Here is a 21,125-nt window from a genome sequence, read left to right as displayed (position 1 = left end):
AAGTAATTTGTTCATCGGAAAGAAACACAGTGATAGATTCCTTACCTTAGAATAGATACCCCAGCAATACCAACCCCGGTGGTGGGTCATCGAACCAAGATCACACCAGGAAGTCCCGAAGAACAGAACGGCCAAAGAAGCCGTCTCTCCGGACTTGGCTGTCCAGGCAATAGTGCTTAGTAAAAGTGTGCAACGAGGCCCACTTAGCTGCCTGATAGATGTCTTGTAAGGGGACACGACGTCCCAATGCCGTACTGGCAGCCGCCCCCCTGTTGGAATGAGTGTGCAGCCCCACCGGAGGCTCCTTTTCCGCCAGAGAATAACAGGCTTTAATACACAAGACGACCCATCTGGAGATAGTCCATACACAGGCGGACTGACCTTTCTTGGTGCCTACGTAGCCAACAAAGATCTGGTCATCCACCCGGAAATGTTGTGTGCGATTCAGGTAAAATGAGAGCGCACATTTTGGGTCCAAACGGTGGAGCCTCTATTCCTCTCTGGAAGGATGCAGAGGCGGAAAGAAGGTGGGCAAAGTGATGGTCTGCCCGATGTGAAAGGCAGGCACCACCTTTGGCAGAAGGGATGGACGTGTTCTGAGCACAACCTTGTCCGGATGGACAGACAGAATAGGAGGTTTGCAAGAAAGAGCCTGGAGCTCACTCACTCTTCTAGCAGAGGTGATGGCAAACAAGAAAGCAGTATTCAAAGTTAACAGACGAAGAGGACAGTTGTGAAGAGGCTCAAAAGGAACGCACATTAAATATGTGAGAACCAGGTTCAGGTTCCACTGTTGCTTTCTGAAGGGAATAGAAGGGAAAAGGTGAGTAATGCCTTTGAGGAATCTATTTACAACAGGGGACTTGAAAAGAGAGGGCTGATCAGTAAGCCTAAGAAATGCTGAAATGGCAGAAAGGTAGCCCTTGATAGTTCCCAGAGCAGAACCCTGCTGGGCCAAAGAAAGAAAGAACAGAAGGAATTCTGAAAGAGGGGCAGAAAGGGGATTGTGAGAAAGTGCCATCTTTCTTTCATTGGTATGCCCCCACTTTTTTTTGAACTGCTGATGTGCTTTGACTGAGTGTACCCTGGGTTACTGCCAACCAGGTACCCACGGCCTGTGTTCCTTCCCTAAAACTGTGTTGAAACTAAAACCTAATTGGCATCTCTGGCCACCTGTCAGCCCCTAGTAAATGGTACCCTGGATACCCAGGGCATGGTGACTAAAGAAGACCCCTAAGGGCTGCAGCACTTATTGTGCCACCCTTAGGGGCCCTGCACCCTGACACCCACACACTGCCATTGCAGGATGAGTGTCTAAGTACAGAACTAAACAGAGAGTCGACATGGCCCACATCCCTGTGGGCCATGCCCACAAGCTCACTGCCCTGGCATCCATCAGTCACCCCTCTAGCTGGGTGCACTATGCCAGTGGTGTGGGCACAGGTGCATGAGCCCTGTGCCCCTACAGTACCCAGGGCCATTCCTGGGCACTGAAAGTGCAGTGCTGCCATTAAGAGTATATGGTGCGAGGAGGTCGTCATTACGAACTCCACAGCACCATGATGGCTTCACTGAAGACTGAAAAGTTTGATATGAAACTTCTCAGCTCATTAAATCTGCACTGATGCCAGTGTGGGGTATAATGTCAAATGCACAACAGAGGGCATCTTAGAGATGCCCCCTGAAATATAACCTACAATCCACGTCTGGTCTGATAGGCTGCCTAGGCTGCCACACAGCAGACATGTTGCTGGACCCCTGGGAGGAGAGCCCCCCGCTCTCCTGGGCCTGCAACAATGCACATCCTGGGCGAGGTGCTAGGTCTCCTCCCCCAGGATGGGCAGGGGGAAGCTTCAAAGGCATGCCGCCTTTGTGAGCTTCTCCAGACCACTTGCTGTACTCAGCAACTGGCCCCCACCAGTTCTGACCCCCACTCTGGCGGGAAGACTGGCGGGAAACCCTTAGCCAGGAAGGGGGGCGGGGGTTGCCAGCCTGTGCCAACCCCACCCCTCAGGTGGGGGAGGCGAGGTGAAGCACGACCCCGGGCTCCGGACATCTTGAAGATGGGGAGCCCTGCCCAATCACAGCTAGGCTCCTGGCCACCTTCCACAGGAGAGGAGCAGGCTAGGGGGGTGTACCCACCCCAGGCCAGGGACCTATTGGTCCCTGCCCTTGTCCTACTTGTAACACCCCTACATTTAGTATTTAGGGGCACCCTGAACCTTCCTTCCTCAGATCCCGATTACAACAAGAAGACCAAAAAACAACAAGACCTGCTGTGCAGCTGCTAACAAAAGGACGATGCCCCCTGACTTGGCCCCAGAACCTTACCTACCTGTTGATCCTTGAACCTGCTCCTGCGAAACTCCTGCGTCTCCTGCGACAGCAACCGTGAAAACCTCGGAGGACCTGCCTGCCTTGAACCTTCCAAAAGACTTGGATTCTGCTCAAACAGCAATACCCCTGGTGCCAGCCAGGAACCGCAAACCCAGCCTACTTTGCGCCTGCCCAGCCCGGCCTGTGCCTGAGTGATCCAAGACCACGAGGATGTCCCCCCGGCGACTGGGACCCGAAGTCCAGTGCCCAAAGACCCTCCTCGACGACTCAGACGACGCCTGCAGCCTCAGAACCAGGGGCCACTCCAACCGCGACCACCTGAGGGTAAAATTTCCCAAAGCCAAAAGACACCCCTGCACCAAGCGTCCCACGGTCCCCTGTGCCTTCCTTTGGGGTAGCTACCTCTTCTCCAAGATCCCAACGTACCTCTTGAAGTGGTGGTCGCACCTGAAGAATCTCCGTCCCCGAGCCTGCAGCCTTTGTTCACTTTTTAACTTTCCCATTGGATAATATTGAGCGCCAGACTGCTCAAAAGCACACTACACCCAGCCGCCCGAGTGCCGCTGGAAGTGCAACTCTACTTCCACACTTGCCCTGAGTCAGTGACCAGGAGCTCAGCTCCCACAGCCCTGTGGCCTGCTTGCCTGCAGCCACCAACCACAGGCCCCCTACCCTCCATTGGATTGCATTGGGCCTACTCTCTCTGCACCCGGCTGCCCCTGTGCTGCTGAGGGTGTAACTACTGTACCTTTCCGACCCTGGGAGACCCCTGAGTCTATGCCCAGAACCATACCTTCACCAGTCGAGTACTCACCTGAAAGCCGATAACTCACTTTCCTTCCATAGGTTAACATTGACTGGTTTCACTTGGAAATTCTTCTGTGTGAAGTTTTGAAACTTTAAAATATTCATCTAAAATCAGCCGAATAACGAATTCCAAATTACTCACCCCCGATCAGGAGAGAAGCCAGTATTGTACCTTTTAGCCCAGTACTGAACCGCAAAAGTAATTATAACTGTACTTACCAGTACCCTGAATTTTCTTCCATAGGAAACCATTGACTGTTTTTCTGTGAAAGTTCTTCTAAGTGTCAAGTCAAGTCAAGTTTATTGTTTACAATTATTAAAAATTATTACAAAAATACATATGAGAATCATCGTTAAAACCAATAAATACTGTGCTTAACCTTTAACAAGTTTGATTGAGTGGACCATGTAATTAAAAACAATCTCTATTATTTCATTCCAAATGTATACTTCTGTGCGTGGATAAAAGTTCTCAAGTATGCAATTTCTCTTCACATGACTCCACTGTTTCCGCTTGTACTAAGAGAGATTGTACCTTCCTCATATATTTAACCCCCCTACAAGCCAACATAGGGGACGATCCGTCTAGCCATCGAATTATAGCTTGCCTGCATGTTCGAATGTTCAGTTTATTAAAAATGTTTTTTAAAAACCGTTTCCTTAATTACATGAGAGCTGGGCAAGCACATAGCAGGCGAGTTAATGTTTCATTTTGATACCCGCATAGGCGGCAACAAGGGTCCATGTGACTACCTTTCCAGGATGGTAACAGGTCCTTTGAAAACTGTAGGCCCAGCCGATATTCTATATATTTTTGCTTTATAGGCATGTTAAATTGGCTTTCTAAGTAAGGCTGTGGTTTTATCCCGGAATAAGAGTTTATCACTGTCCACCCGTGTCGTCGTTTTGCAATACTTGATTTGTCTTCCAGATAGGATTTCCATTTTACAGCTTTGTTTGTAATTATGTCAAAGCTGTTTCTATCTGGCACCAGGTCCCACGTTGATTCCAGACCTATACAAATCAAGGATTGGGACAAGACAACTCCCCAACTGTGGTGGGGGTGCTTTTCCATCTGGGTTTCGATTTCTTTCCAGCACAGATTGTCCAGGGAGCCTTCTTCTGATATACGTATTTTGTGACAGAGTTTCACAAAAGTACCCATACTGCAATACTTCTGGTTCAGCAGGCCGAATTCTAATCGAACCTGCGCCGGTGATGCTGATTTTGGGAGGTTTAACGCCGCCTTGTATACTTTTGTTTGTAGGCTGTTTAACAGCCCGCCTCTTTACCACACCAGGTAACCAATGCGTATGACAAGGTGGGTAGTGTTTGCGCTTTTATCACGTTCAGTAAGTGTGTGTAGTTTGGGCAACTTAGTTTATTCTGTAATTGTCTGTAAGCGAAAATCAGGGACTGCGCTTTTGCCTTTAGATCTAATTTGTGTTCTTTGTTTGTTTGGCCTCGCCCCAGTTTCAGACCTAGGTACTTGTATGATGCTTCCTCCTTTATTGGGGAGCTGCTTGCGTACCATTTAAATGTTGATTTTTTAGGGTCTACAATGCGGACCACTTTGGTTTTGTTTTTATTTAGTTCCAAGCCTTTATGTTCCAAATAGGTTACTAGATTGTTGATCATCCTTTGCAGGCCTATTGGAGTTTAACTCAGAACAACAATGTCGTACGCATACTGCAAGAAGGGAATTGGGGTTTTTGACAGGTGTGGTGGATGACCTTCCCCGACCTGCATGTGACTGACAATGTCTGCCATGTAAAGATTAAATAAACTTGGGGCCAGTACACAGCCTTGTTTTAGGCCCTGTTGTGTGTCAATTTCGGCCGTAATACTGCTTCCGTCTCCCAATTTTACTCGTGCCCAGGTGTTACTGTACAAACTCATTATAGCCTCCAGTACGATCTTCGGAAGGCCCCATGCACTTCATTTTTTCCACAATCGGGTTCGGTTCACCCTGTCAAACGCTGCACGCAGATCTATAAAACAAGCGTAAAGTCTGGTCTTATTTGTTTCGCTTTTACCTTCAGTAGAGCCAGGGTTGTCAGGTTTGTTAGTGTACCCGTCCTTGGCCGGAAACCCGTTTGGAACATAGGAATTATCTTTGTGTCTTCCATCCAGTCTTGAAGATGTGACAATAAGCATGTCCCATATAGTTTTGCCTTCACGTCCATCAGCGATATCAGCCTGTAGTTCCCCGGCTCGTTATGATCGCCTTGTTTGAAAATGGGGTGTATTATGCTCCCATTGCAGGACTTGGGCAGTTTGTTCTGGCTGTAGATTAAATTAAAGAGCGGTGTTAAATATTCTGCCCAGAACTCAGGGGAGTATTTGAAAATGGCATTTGGAAGCCCATTTGGAACCGCAGCTCCCTCTTTTTTCAGGCGATTTATTATTATTTGTAGCTGTTCAAATGTGATAAGGGTGTCAGAAGCTGGTGCCGTGTCTTCTGAGTTTTCTGGTATTACGGTGGGTCTGTTGGTAGTTTCTTCTTTTTTCCAGTTTTCACCGTTTAAAAGTGTCTTCCTCTTATCCTCCTGAGTATTTCGTATTCCTAGAATGTTTTCCACATGTTCAGAGTTTCTAGAGCATAGTTCGCACTCAATTTGACAGTACCACATTTGGCCATCCTCCCTGTCAATAAACATGTTTTTGACATGCTGGATCCACTTACTTTCTCCAATGCCTGCCTCCTGTCTTAAGTATTTGCCCTTTGTTAGTTTATTAATAATACCCCAGAATGATCGGGCATTTTTATATTTCCCAGCAATTAATAGTTTTGTCCAGATTTCTTCTTGGTATGTTTTTTTGCCTTACTCAGCATGCTCCAGTATCTTTTCCGCATGACGTTTAATTTTGCCTTATCTGTTTTTTTTCCACTTTTCATCATTTTTACCTGCTTCCGAACTTCGTGTGTGATTTTCCTTTTTTCCACCCGCAAGGTAATGTTATACCATGGCTTCTTCCCGGTATTGATTCTTCCAGCCTTCTGTTTTATGGTTGGGGGGTTTCTGGTTAGGGCCTCACATAGGTATTCCCATGTTTTTATAGGGTTTCTTTTTCTTCCGGTGTTAGTCTGAGCAATTCTTTTTTGAATTTGTCCATGGTTGGTTTTATATCCTTTCCGCCCCATTTCAGCTTACGTAGATTACATTTTTCAGTATGCTGAATGACGGTATTTAGTTTTTTGGTCTTGCTGACCAACATTTTTATTTTGGTAATCAATGGGAGATGGTCGCTTTCTATACGTTGTCCAACCGTGAACAAACTCACCATTGATGTCAAGCTATTGCTCATTATTGTAAAGTCTATTGATGACTTCCAATTGCCGCTTACAAAGGTTACCGGTATGACTATGTTTCCTTTTTCCTTCATAGTTAGAATTGAAAGGCCCAGGACTCCGAAATCTTGAGTTATTTTGTCGTCTTTCATTAGATTGCTATTAAAATCTCCTGAGATAATCATAGAGCATGATTCGTGAGAACTTTGTAATGCCTTTATCATGGTTATTAGTATTAACAGTTTTTCGTTTTTCAGTTTATTTTCCAGATGTACATACACATTAAGCAATAATAGGTTGTGAATACGTACCGTTGAATCTTGCCTCTGTGAGTTTTGTTGCTTGTACCCAGTTTACCCCAGTGTCTACTTCTTCCGCTTCTCATTTATACTGCTGAGTGATGTACGTTGTTAATCCTCCTCTCGGGTGTCCAAATTTAGAGAATTTTTCGGCAAGGATATGAAATTCTATGTAACCGGAGATGGAAACCTGGTTCAGATTCCAGGTTTCTTGTAGTAGTATTAAGTCATGTTGTTCCAGGAAATTTGCAGTTTCATGGTCTTGCCCCATACTATTAAAGCCATGGACATGCCAGGAGCAGATGCTGATCGTATGTAGATTCGAAGCGATCGATTGCTCATTACAAGTTAATTTTTCCCCTGTTTCCTTTTGGTTACGCAACGTTATCCATAGCTGTAATTTATTATTCTCATTTGTGCTTTTGGACTGGCAAGGAGCACTTATTGCTCAAGAACTTTGCAACCCAGGACCAGTCCGATCTCTGTTCCTGAGTACATCCTTGTTCCACTGCTTTTACCTGTCTCCTTATATTTTGTGGTGTTTTTTGTGGAGTTACTGAACATGCACCCTTTAGGCATGATTTCTGGGTGTTCACCTCTTCCTTTTTTGTTTTTTCTGTAATTTTATTTTTTAAGAGGGGGAATGGCTATTTATTCCGTTGGTGACACCTCAGCTCTATACCCCATGCTTCAAAGGACATGCTCGTTGCGAGTATTCTGTCTACTATGGTCTTAGATGACTAGGTTGTTAGTGACTCTTCGACCTATGTTTGAATTCTACAGACAGAAGATCTTGAGATGATATATCGCCCAGTTCTGGGATTTCTCTAAGCAGCCGCATTATGTTTCCTCTGTTCAAAAAGTCTTGTCCCCCTGTTGTCTGATATTCCGGTATGAATGACAATTTTTCGGTAGTTTCTCCTTGATTTTGGGGTGACAATTTTACTTCTTTTTCTTCTTGCCATTGTGTATCTTTTATTGTGTCGCCATTCCCATTTGTTGTAATTCCTAGCCTCTGAGTGTTTGTAGTTCTTTTTCCAGTAGCTTCTGCTATCCTTTGTGGATGGGCCACGGGTACATTATCTTTGTTTTTTTTATCCTCGGCTTTGTCATTAATTATATATTTAATTATCTGAATACTCTCTGTGTGTTGGTCTGTTTGTTGAAGACTGCAGGTTCGACCTTGGTAATTTGAGTTTACTTTTATCGGCGTTCTTATATTTTCTTTTTCGTCGGCCTTTGTTGTGAATTGCCTTTTGCTGGTTTTGTCGCTTACATCTTGTTTTATAACCTCGTTATTCGCGGCGTTTTGGGTTCGCGTGTCTCGTTTTACTATTTTGACCTAAGGCATTTGTGTTTAGTCCGTCTGATGAATCATAACTACCCGATTTGCACCATCCTCTTGGCCAAAAACCCTTTCATCACCCTCAACTTGGATCTTGTGTATGTCCAGTGATTGTATAGTTTTTCCTTTTAAGATGTAAAAATGTTTTCTTCCTTGTCTATAATTTTGTTTTGCGGACGAGGGGCAGGTTGATGATTCGTTTGTCGGGATGTTTCCGATCTCTGCGTTTAACTGAAATGCTTGGTCGTGGGCCTTGGCAATATGCTTTGAAGCCTTTGCTTCAGAGGGTAGTTTTTCTACCTTTAAGGGGGAATGGTGGAAGATTGGATACGTGAGCATATTTATAGAAGGTGGGGCCTTGAGTTGGGCTTTCCCTTTCTTGACCCACTTTCTTTGTCTCTTTGTTAACTTTGATTTTGTGTTGACAGTTACGCTTTGTTTGTTGTCTATTCTGCGCGCGCTGTGATCTAAATCTTCCTCATATGTTTTGCTTATCTCTTGTTCTTGATCACTGATTTGGTTAAGGTCTCTTACTTTATTTGCACTCCCAATTTCCTCTTCAACCTTTTTTCCCCCCTCTGGGGCTCATGTTTACTCTGTTTTCTTTTATTACGACTGATGATTGGACTGCCCCTAGTATGTCTTTTAGTATGACCGGTAAATTTGACAAGTTGTCCACCAGTTTGCCGCATACACAACTTGGCTGGATGATCTCTGTGTGGGGTCCCTCAGTTACCATCCTCGGGAGCAGAGTTGTCATATGGTCTAGCCTGGTGTTTATGCCTGAAATGTGACCAGCAATAAGGTTTATTAGATCGATTTGGATGTCCATTTTGTCCGACTGGAAATTCAAGGCCTTAATTGCCTGGTCCAAGGTGTTTAATAGTGTTATGCTCCATGGGTCTTTGTAGGCCTCTCTGGGCAGTATTTCCTGGACTTCTGACTTCTTCTGACCTACTCATGGAGGAAATCGTAATTGGGGACGCTAGGTTTAGTTTTTTTTTTTACCATCCTTTAGATTTTTCTTGCTTTTTATCCCTATTATTAAGGTTGTCGTCTGAATGTATTGGTGTAGATTCCAGCCTTTCTTTGCCACTCGGTCCCTTTTCCTGGTCTTGTACTTGACTGTGGCCTACTAGCAGGTCTTGGTTCTCTCAGATTTGTTTTTCTATTTCTATTTGTCTGTCCAAGCTTATATCATCAGGTATGGAAAATGGGGTTTGCCATGTGTCCTCCTATATGGCCATGTGCTCAACCCCCATTTTGTTTTCCCTTGTTGATAGGTTGCCCTTACTCTTGTTCCTCTCCGTGGTCTTTGTCTCCTTGTCTTTTTCAAGAACTTGGGAGTTGTTTTTGTTTATTTGTGCTAGAACCACAACCGACTTACAGGTGCCAGTATTACTATTTAGCTTTGGAAAGGCCAGAGAGTTTTGTAGCTGGTCTATTAGATTGTGCTTTGGGCTGTTCGATATAGGTTTTTTGCACTTCTTTGTTTCCCTCCTTCTTTCTATTTGTTTGTTGCTGCTCATTATCTTTTAACCTTGATACTGGTGTAATTGGACTGGGTAGGTCGACTTGTTCCTGCGTTTGACCAAAGATGGCTGCCATGGGGTCCTTTAGGAAAAATAATTTTTGAATCCCCAGTCTTGTTTTGTTTTGGGCTGGTTGTAGATAGTTCAGGTGCAGACAGTAGTCTCTCTCTCTTTGTTGTTCAACCTTCTTCTCTCTTCTTCTAGTCTTTTGTGTGCCCTTGTTTTTCTCTTCTTCGTTATTTTGTGTCTTTTCGCTTATATCCTGCCGCACTTTCCCGGATCTCATTTTTTCCAGCTAGTTTTAAAACCGTAAGGATACGTATTCCCGGCTCTCCGGGTTTTTCTCGTCCGATTAGGGATTAGGCGTGGTTTTAATATTCTTTGGAGAAGTGTGGCTCAGGGGTTAGAGGCAGCAGACCCGGAAGCTGAGATCGGTCCTGGACCAGGGTTCAATTCCCCGCCTCGGCGGGGTCTTGGGCTAAAAATTCCACGGACTCGATAATTCTCGCCCCGGTGCCTCCTCGACTCACGGGTTCACACTCTGCGACTCTGGGCAATAGCTTGCTTAATCTCCACAACAGCCCCTCGCGGCGGGATGCCTGACTTCCACCTTGTGGATACCCTGCTATCTCACAGGGGAATACCAGGAAGGGTTCCCTAAGCAAGCGCCGGGAAACCCACTGCGGGTAGCTGTGCGCTATATAAGCTCAACTACATTTACATTTTTTGTTGTTTTAATCTTTCGTATTGCTCCTCCGGTCTGTTGTATTTACCCTGCCTTCACAAGTCCCTCCACAGCATTGGTGTGGCCGGAGTCCTAGGGCTTCCACTCTATGGTCTGATATTCCCGTTCTTTGCCACTTGTACACTCGTACCTGCGAACTTTGATCCTCACCGCCTCCCACTCTACTTTCCGCACCTCCTACCAAGCCTGTCTGCTCCCTCTGAGTCCTGCCGAGTGACTACTCCCCCGCCGGGTCACCTCCTCAGCTACCAAACCTTACGCTAGGTGTGGCACGAGGTGCTGTGGGGTGGCTTGGGACACAACACAGAGTTGGAACAGCTGCCGTCAGGGAGGAACTGCGCTGAAGCGTTGCGGTGTCTGGCAGAGTGACGACTCTCTATGTCTTATCAAGTCGCTTTACAGTCAGTCTCATCAAGGTATGAGGTGGCTGCTTGAATCCCACTGTTGGGACCTCAGGTCACAAGTTCACAAGCTCTTAGCACACGGTTAGTTTAATCAGTTTTATCGGGAGCTCCACTCCTCCGTAATTTTACTTGTTGCCTGCGTTAATGCTGGTGCTTACTAGCTTTATAGTCATTAATTAGTGCTTAGATAGTGCTTTAATTCCCTTAGCCCATTGCGCCGGTAACTCTGCCGAGGTTTGCTTCTCTCGCAGGAATGCTGCTCGCTGCTGCCACTGCTCCCCCCCTACCTGCCCTTTGCCTGCTGGATTCCGTGACTGGCCCTTGAGTCTTAAAGTGATAGGCGGATGTTTTTTCTGGCGTGCTTAACAGCAGGGTGTGGCTGGCTGCTGGCGTTTGAACTGTTGGCTGACGTTGTGGTGATTCAGGGGGGCTTCAGGGGCTCAAGGCTCTCGGTGCTTCAGGGGCATAGAGCTATCAGCCTGCTCCCGCCCAACCCGCACCCGACACCCGGCTCACCGCCTCTCTCCTTGCAGTGTGGTGCGGCGCGGTGCGGAGCGATACGCGGAGCCTCGAGATGCGGGGAGCTCAGGCTGCCAGAATGCCACCAACTCGCTGCCTCCAAAGTTCGGCCCTTCAATCGGTCCTCAGCTCGCCGCCGCTCCGATTACGGCTCTAGCTTTCCGGCACCCACTCCTGCAACGCTTCGCTCCAGCCACTTTGCTTTGCTTCACTTCGCTCGCTTCGCACTGCACTTCGAAAGGGCGTGGTCAGAGGTGTGGAAGAGTCATGCTGATCTCTTGGATTCTTCTAAGTGTCCATTTTTGCAAACTACAAATATTCCTTAAAAATCGTACCAACTTCTAAAACGTAATTACTTACCTGTCTTTGGTAGAGATTCCAGTGCTGAATTACAAAAGTAATGAGAACCTACTTTACCTGTGACTTGAATTTACTTCCATAGGATAACATTGCTAGTTTTTCACTGAAAAGTTTCCAAGTGTCAACTTTGAAAATACATTTATATTCTTTAAAAATCACATCTGTAACTGAAACACTTTTACTTAACTGTTTACAGCTTAGGTCCCAGGACTGAATCCAGGATCCAGTCCTGTGGTTAGAAAAGTAATCCTTAAAGTAATCAACTGCATTTACGTAGAAAAACACATTGAGCTCAATGTTAAATTGTGTTTAGAATTGGGTTGCCTATTGCAACCACTGTAACTATTGTGCTTACAAAGTTTATTGCCTTTCCTCAAAGTAACTACCTGAAGTCACTCATATTGAGAAAAGTATATTTTGATACCTGTTTGTTCTAAAAATAAAACAATCTTTTGGTATAAAAACAATTGGCCTAGAGTTCAGTTCTTGAGTGTGTGAAACCTTTTGCTGACTGAGTGTGTACAACAAATGCTTTACACTGTCCTCTGATACTGCCTTACTGCTCGACCAAGCTACCACTGTAGAGAGTAAGGTCAGATCTGACTTTAACCTCTGTTTTACTACTGGAGATTGGGGACTCTATACACACTGTACCTTACTTTGGTCCAGTATATATAGAGCCACTTTCTTACACTGGCGGAGCCATCGAAGGCCTAGGGCCCCCAACTGAGTCCGTGGGTCCCGAAGGCTCGCCAGCGGAGTTGGGCTGCCGAAAGATGACATGCATCGCTTCGTAAAATTGACAAAGCTGGGCAGGGGTCGCTCACGGTCAGGGAGGGAAGGCCTGAGTCGACCAAGGCGGCTCCGCAAGTGGAGCCGCTGGAGTGGCACCACACACACCCTTGTTCACGAAGGCCGACGGACAAGGGGGAAGTCAAAGAGCGACAATGGTTCTTCGACTTCTTCTTGTGCTTCGACTTACCTGACACCGAGTGCGAAGACTTGGATGACGAGTGTTGGTGATGGCTCCGCAAGCAGTACCGCGACCCCCCTCACGACCAGGACTTTGAGCGACGTGGAGCCAACTGCCGGGCCTCGAGGCGCTTTCGGGACCGCTCTCGCAAAGACATCGGGCCATGGTTCGGCAGTCGGAGCATGACTTGGGGTTCTGGTCGCTTTCCAGGCAGAAGAGGCACATGCAGCGCGGATCGGTTACCGACATCAGTCGGGTACGGGAACCGCAGGCCTTGAAAACAGGCATCCCTCATCCACCAGGAGTCAATGAAGACTCGAAAAAGTAGTCGAGAAAAGTCGCAAAAACTCAGTCAAAAAATGATTGGGAGTACCGCTCTCTCCGGATTTGCACTTTCTGGTGCGGAAAAAGAAACAGAACTGACGTCAGCGCGCGAGGGCGGCGTCTAAGTAACCTCTGCAACATTATCCCAGTGACCACGACACCAACTACGGACGTGGAGTCGGCCAACGCCACCTACCAACGCGCAGGGGTACTGCTGACGAAAAGCTTTCCAGATCCAGTCTGACGCCTGGGGGATATTCTAAGGTAAGGAATCTATAACTAACTGTTTCTTTCAGATAACTCTACTACATCTCCAGCATCAGTGGTAATTTGCTTTCTGTAATCCTGGTCACTCCTGAGTGGCAGAGACTCTGTCCCTGATGCTTGCAGGTACCCCTCATCATCTTGAATCCACCTTTGGGTTCCACCGGACTCTTTCACCTTCTTTGCCAGCGGCATCTTCACTGAAGCCCTCCATTGTGGTCTACAACGGTTTCTGACGTCACTTAGCACCTATGCATCTGGCTTCCCTGGTGTAGGTATCCTGGTTCCTGGGGTATCCACGAATGAGGTGACTCTCCAACCTTACATTTTCCACAGGGTTTCTTCAGGGTCCTTCTTAAAAACTGCAACCGCGACTTAGCCATTGACTTTCATTGAGCACGCTGTCATGTTCCCACTCTGCACACGGCCTCCGTGGAGTTCCTTGGAACTTTCCTTGGGTGGTTCCTTAGTTCTCCGGCTCTTCCACATCGCCTGGGTCCAATCTCGACTTAGATCGTGGGTCGCATTCCACAATTTTAGTATATAGTTTGGTCTCCCCCTGGAGACTACTGTGTATTTGTGCTACTTACGTGTTCTATTATCAAAGTATTGTGTGTATTGTGGTGATATCTCCGGGCAGGAGATATTGGAATGTGTTAGTGGGTGCTTATAATAAATACATCTTTTAATAAGACACTTTTTTTTTTCCACTTAACCTACACTATAAGATTAAATACTGGCAAAACAAGCTGCTTTACAGTCCTTCTGGACTAAGCCTGAAGGCTGCTCTCCACAGTTACCACTTAGAGAGCTTTCTAAGGTTGTCAAAGACCACTAAAATCCCCCTAAGAGTTGTCTGGATTAGAGCAGGGTGCTACACTTACATTAGTGAGCACCATATACTAACCAGCCTTCTGCAATAAGTAGGTAGAAAGGACAGCTGTGCATTGGTTCTAAGGGAGTGCACATCAGGAAGAGAGCATCATCATCATCATCTTTATTCGATCATATTAGACATGACCATAAAAGCACACATAATAAATACATTAGAGAACACCAAATTATTGTCCCAAATATGGCATCACAAATAGCGTAGGCTGGAACATTTGGATCAGGCCCTTCAAAAAACACAGCACAACATGTCACTTGAAGAGAGAGGACTGATAACGTAAGAATGCTAACAGGTAACTGACAACTGATGTCATAGCAAGGTCTTGCTAAGATAAAAACAAATTGTGAAAACTGTGCAATCAGAGGTTGTATGTGCTGTGAGGAACATACAAAACGTGATGGGAGCACTGCTTACAATTAGTCTAACCACTGGCATACCTAGACATGTCTCCCATGCCCACTGTGCCACTGTAACCAAGCTGCATCTGGCTGATGGGCCATAAACAGGGCAAAACAGGTCCTGGGGTGCTTGTGTTCTGGTTCAGGGAGGACCTGGCCCAGCAATTCGAACTGGGCTATTCCCATTGGAGAAGGGTCAAGACTGGTTTGCATATGGTTAGGTCCAAACAGAGGTTGCAAGGTGGGTATCGAAATATGGATTGGGATGCGGCCTGAACGACTGCCAGTGAGTGAAATTAATTCAAGCATTCCACCCATAACCTTGTTTTTGATGCCCTGTATCGAGAGGAACACCAGACAACAAACTTCTGCCAGCGTCCTGATTTGGTGGATGGATGCCTGGCTGACAAGATAACACCAACTACCTCATGTGGAAGGTCACAAGTTGTCAACTGTTGTCACTCCGTCTCCACACATGGACATGGTGCAGGCTTGGGGACAAGACTCGGCCCTGCTGCTGCGATAGAAGGCCCCCCTGATGAAGCAACTGAATCAGTGGACATGTGCTCATGGCTAGACTTTCGGGTACCACACTCTCCTCGTCCAGTATGAAGCCATTACAATGACTTGAGCACAGTATTTCCTGATCTTTATCAGCATCCTGGACAAGAGAAGGAGGGGTGGGACGATGTATACAAGTTCTGATCACCAGTCCCCAATGCTGGCGGAAGGAGTCTCTGAGTGAGGAGTGCCTTCTGAACTCCAGCACATAAAAGTCATGACACTGCATGTTCTCTGCAGTGGCAAGTAGTTCGATACAGGCTATTCCTGTGCCACCTCAGTGTGTAATAGCCATTTGTGATCCGCTATGCAATGAGGATGGTCCTGGCATTTAAAAGATTCCGGCAGGTGTTGTACGGCCAGGGAGATGCTCTAAGCCTTCAGTCACTTCCAGAGGCAAAGAGCTTCCTAGCACAAGGCCCACAATCCATTCTGACTGCTACTGGAATATCACATGGCAGTTGTGTTGTTATGAGGATCGGTACCCTTTCCTCTTTGATGGACAGGAGGACCGCCTTAGAGTGCCAAAGGAATAGTTTGCTCACCGGTGAAACTCACCCCCACAAGTTGCGGAGTCCTCTGATCTCTACCTCTCCCAGATGACCTACCCAACCCAGTAACAATTAATCAGATACAACTGTTAGTTCTGGGTGGTTGACGGTGAGGGGCCTGCTGCCGGTTCAATTGCAGTTGAGCAGCCACCACTGCAAGCCTTTCGTCGCCTTCTCCGAAACCTGAATAGAATTTATGGATTTTCTTGGTGCTGAGCCCACTCAGGCATCAGATTTCACTGTAAGTCTACTTGTTCCACCTGTCGTGGGCCAGAAGCTGGATGCCCAAAGGCCCAAAAGCCTCAGTAGCTTTCAATGAGACCCAGGCTGTATGCTGTAACATTGGCATTATAGCCTGAATGTCCTGGATTTGTTGAGGTGGAATGATAGCTCGAAAGAGCCGCATATAAAGGATGACTCAGATAAAGAGAAGCCGCTGTGAAGAAGTCATGTGTGTGATTTTAGCACATTGATGCTGAAATCCAATGATGGCAACAGGTCAACTGTTGCCTGGAGATGGTTTGTGAATGTTTGAGGCCAGGCCCCTTTCAATAGCGTACAATCCACTGAGGTATGGGAAGACTGGTATTACCAAACTCCAAAGATGGACAACGACAACCAGTCATTTTTGTAAACACCCAATGTGCACTAAAAACTGAAAATGCTCATGGCCTACCTAAAACTAAAGGTAGCACCTGTGGGACTGCAAGATCTGGATGTGGAAGTGAGTGTCCTGCAGATCCAACACCATTATCCAGTCTTCTGGATCCTAGGCAGACAGAACTCAGGCCAGGGTGAGCATTTTGAACTTGTCCTTCCTGAAGAAAAGGTTCAGAGGGCAAATGCATATAATGGGGCAGTGGCCTCTGTTGTCCTTCAGCACCAGAAAGAAACAGGAGTAACAACTAGACCTCTGATGTCTGCATTGTCTATATGGCTCCCTTGTCCAAGAGAATCTGAACTTCGCCTCCCAGACATGACTAATTGTCTTCCAGGAGTTGGTATGGTGTAGGAGGTATGTTCGCAGAGGTGTAGACGAAGGGAAGGTGGATGCATTTAGAACAATTTGAATTACCCATCGGTCTGATGTGATACTCTGCCACCTATGGAGGTAAGAGGTGATACAAACTACTACTAGGCTTTTTTTTGGCAGCTGCAGGAGGCGTCAGGGAACAAGGTAGTATGTTGCCCTAGCGGATGGACCCTCTGACACGAAAGGTCTGGGAGGTCTGCTGTAGTGGAGAAAAGATTGTTGTGGTCTTTGCTGAAACCTACTTCTGAAGCATCAGAACTGTGAAATTGGTAGGGGAAATACCACAGAGGGGGTGCTGTCTGAGAGTGTGCACGTTTGACTCATAACACTTCAGGGATGAGTCCGCCTTATCTCTGCAGAGATGGGTGCCATTGATTGGCCTGTCCATTACGGATTGTTGGACAACACTTGAAAACCCAGTAAACCCAATCCAAGCATGATATTGAAGCACCACACTGGTATGGACTTGCCTCTCTAAGCAGTCAGTAGTGTCCAGCATCACTGACACTTGTTGTTGGCAATACTTACAAAGTTTAAACTATATTGTTTCAAAAATATTGAAAAATGTTGTCTGCCAGGCCTGACAGAAATTGAGGGGGTAAGCGCCAAATCTGCATCGGATGGCACAGAAAGAAATGACCTGAAATTAACATGCAGAAATAGCACAGATTTCATGATTATGTATGGAGCAGTAAAATTACATTTTTTTTTAAACATTGCAAAAGACTGAAATCCACCACTTGGATCCACAACAAAAAGATTTTTTTTAAAATATATATATTTTTAGGGTTTGTTTACGGAACACTGCAACCAATAGAGTTTATTCTAAATGTTATCATTATAAGTGGCATGGATTTCATGATTCTACTGTTGATAAACTTGCTTTTATTGCACAGTATAAATTCCCCAGACGTCATAAGCTAAAACTGTGTCTCCAGTGCAAGGCGAAACCTGCCTGTATGGCGCAGCAAGAATTCCACTCATGCCTCAAGTAGGATGTGTCAGTAATGCTTTGTGTTACTTGCATATACAGTATAGCAGGTACTGATGCCTGTTCTCAGTGCATTAGCAGTCTCCATTTAACACCCTTAACTGAGATCTGCAGCATATGGTAATACCTGCATGTATGGTATAGCGCGAACTCCTCCCACTCCACGCAGTTGAGGTAAGGTCTGCAGCATCCTCTCCAGGAGCATCAGGCGCACAGAATGAAGTCTGTAAATAGAAGAGGAATCAGCTAAAACTACATCACACTCCGAAGACAAAAGAAACTTGCTCGGAAAATAAAATTGCAAATAAAAGCAATCTAGAATTTGGACACCACAAAAAAGTGCAGAGACAATGGAAGGAGAATGATGACAGCAGTCAGCACAGGGAAATGATCATGGTGCTGTTTTGGTGTCTGGTGCATTCATACTCAATGAATGAGTTTTTACAATGCAGCAGACTAGAGAGAGTGAGAAGAGGGAGATATAGACCTCTGCTGCAAGGTCTAAAGCATAACACAGAGGAAGGATGATGATTGCCTGATAGCAGCTTGAAAGTTATAGATCACAGACTACTTTGATAGTGATAATATCTTAACTCATGGCACTAAAATTGGAAGAAAGTCCTGGGACAAGCAGGATTGTTTTTATTACAGAAAGAAGATCTCTTTGACGGGAGAAGCTGGAAAGGGTTCCAATAATCAACTCCTGCTCAAGTAATTATTATTATTAGCACCATTATTGCCACAACTGTTGACAGACTTTCCTAGACACAGTAAAAACAGGGACTGAATACTAGTGGTTCTTCCCTCAATGGACGAGCGTTTGAAGGCAAGTGGCTTAGTAAGTGCCTCCTCTAGGAAAAAAATTTCACCCCCCTTTTCTTTTTAATTTATACTATGTAGATACAACAGCTTCCTAAACATGAGGAACTTGAATATTAATTTCATCGGCATGGCTAGATGTACATTTTGCAGTCAGCCCTCACTCGCATGCCTTTGTGAATGGTTGCAAAGTTTATTATAAGAGAGTGACATGATAGACAAAACTGCAGCTTTTTTTTACTATTAATGCATGAAGGGAACATGTACGTTTTTGCCAACAATACTGCACTGACATGTGGATTATATTGTTGGAATCGTACCTCCATTTAAATGCTGATGAACACATACAGAAAATGTTTAATAAACAAGTTTAAAATAAAAGGGAGAATAGATTTCTAGTGACAATTTTGTACTGACTTTCTAGCTTGAAAATATTTTCCAAAGCTCACCTATTGCTTGTGTGAACATCTCCTTCAGTTTCCGTTTCCCCCTCTGGCTCCGAGCCATCCCCTTCATGCTGCCCAGCTACATTGCTGATGGCTCCAATGCTGGAGCTGACACTGCCAGGTCCAGCAGGATGACCCTCCACAGTGGTATCTCCATAAGCACTGCTCCGTCCAGACACTGCGAACAGAGAAAGACAACTGCCTTATTGGTACAGTACTAGATTAATTTCCAGTAAAAATATTGATGGAGCACGTCCAAGCCATTTCATACCGTCCTATACGCCATTTTCTGTACAATACAGCAAGACTCTGCATTACTTGACATTTTTTGTTTCTCAACACATTTTATAGGGTTTTTGCCATCAATATGACCCATCAGGGTTGCATACATACACAGTATACAGCAGAATAAATTGTGTGTACCCAGAAAATAGAACCAAATAAAACATGAAAAAGATAAACAAATACACATTAGGCCCCAGCCACCCCTCTGACACATAGCTTAAAATGTTATGCAATTGTGGTCCCAGAGGTCTTTGTAGAAGCACATACATGTCTGACATATTTTCTAATTTCTACATTTATTTGTTGTTTGGCAGTGCGTATAGGCTCTAGAATCAATCCCCGATATTCCGCTCACCTTTGCCAGATCTTTGGATGCTTTTGAGAACATCCCCTAGCCTGAAAAACCGCAACCTCAAGCCCCATGTAAAAGTCCATCCCACGCTTCCAAACACCCAGAAGAGGTAGTTTATCCGCCTCCCATTTCTGTACAATGTCTCGCAAGACGGCTCCATAGACATTTCTTGGTATCAAAGCTGCAGCAGAACTTCTCCTTGCTCTTCAGTCATCTTCTCACCCATACGGTTTATTTATAGAACCAACAGGTATCAAAATATACTTTTCTCAACTATGGGTGATCTCAGGTAATTACTTTGCAGAAAGGTAATAACTGGGTAAACACAATAGGTACAGGGGTTGCAGTAGGCAACACAATTTTAAACACAATTTAACATGAGCTCAATGGGCTTTTCTACAAAAATGCAGTTAATTACTTTGTAGATTACTTTTGTAATTTCAGGACTGGATCCTAGATTCAGTCTTGGGGAGTAAGCTGAAAACAGTTTGGTAAAAACGTTTTGGTTATTGCAATGCTTTTTAAGGAATATAAAGGTATTTCACAAGTTCACACTTAGAAACTTTTCAGTGAAAATCTAGCAATGTTTTCAAATGGGAGAAAATTCAGGTTACAGGTAAAGTACGTCCTTGTTACTTGTAATCCAGTACTGGGCTCCTAGGTCCAGCACTGGGATCTCTACTTAAGACAGGTAAGTAATTACGTTTCAGTAGTAGGTACGATTTTTAAGGAATATTTCAAGTTTTCAAAAGTAGACAGAAGAAATTTCATAGAAAAGCAGACAATGGATTCCTATGGAGAAAATTGAGGTTACTAGTAGCACAAGTTACTACTTGTGTAACGATATATCTGTAAGAGACATTAGTTAGTATTAGATTCCTTACCTTAGAATATCCCCAGGCGTCAGACTGGATCTGGAAATTTTTGCGTAGCAGTACCCTTGCGTGTCGGTAGGCGTCGTCTGCGGCTCCGCGCCCGTCGTCGTGATGACGTCGTCGGAGTCCTTAGACGTCGCCTCCGCGTGCTGACGTCAGTTCTTTGACACAGCTTTTCCGCGCCAGAAACGCAGAGCCATGTTAAAAACCAACACTGGTGCCATTGAAACTAGGGCCCTGAAAGGGGGTAACCCTAACCCTAGATATCGGTTCGCAGAACGGGGAGGATGGGTGAGTCGGTAAGGAATCTAATACTAACTAATGTCTCTTACAGATATATCGTTACACAAGTAGTAACTTGTGCATCTGAAAGAGACACGTTAGTATTAGATTCCTTACCTTAGAATAGATACCCCAGCAATACCAACCCCGGTGGTGGGTCTGCGAACCAATAATCACACCAGAAAGTCCTGGAGGACGGAACGGCCAAAGAAGCCATCCCTCCGGACTTGGCTGTCCAGGCAGTAGTGTCTTGCAAACGTGTGCAGCGATGCCCACGTAGCTGCCTGACAGATGGCTTGTAAGGGCACTCCCCTGCCAAGGGCAGTGGTAGTCGCCGTGGCTCGGGTGGAATGAGCCCGCAATCCAACAGGGGGCTCCTTCTTAGCCAAGGAGTAACATGCCTGGATGCACAAGATGATCAACCGGGAGATGGTCCTCT

At 45.6% G+C, this 21,125-nt stretch overlaps 1 protein-coding gene across 11 annotated transcripts in view; it reads right to left on the bottom strand.

Moving 5' to 3' along the window:
• UBR4 (ubiquitin protein ligase E3 component n-recognin 4) overlaps positions 1-21,125 on the bottom strand; it is a 2,329,353-nt gene that overhangs the window by 553,752 nt on the left and 1,754,476 nt on the right. For all 11 annotated transcript variants that reach the window (XM_078642504.1, XM_078642505.1, XM_078642507.1 and 8 more), the window contains 2 exons: positions 18,896-19,070; positions 17,755-17,851 (listed from right to left, as the gene is read on the bottom strand). In XM_078642504.1, coding sequence (XP_078498630.1) covers positions 17,755-17,851; positions 18,896-19,070 — 272 coding nt within the window. The remainder of the gene's footprint in view (positions 1-17,754; positions 17,852-18,895; positions 19,071-21,125) is intronic.

This window comes from Lissotriton helveticus, chromosome 5_1 (assembly GCF_964261635.1).
Source record: "Lissotriton helveticus chromosome 5_1, aLisHel1.1, whole genome shotgun sequence".
NCBI classification, from domain to species: Eukaryota; Metazoa; Chordata; class Amphibia; order Caudata; family Salamandridae; genus Lissotriton; species Lissotriton helveticus.
The sequence above is the reverse complement of the archived record's forward strand: the minus strand, read 5'-3'. Positions and strand labels throughout refer to the sequence as shown.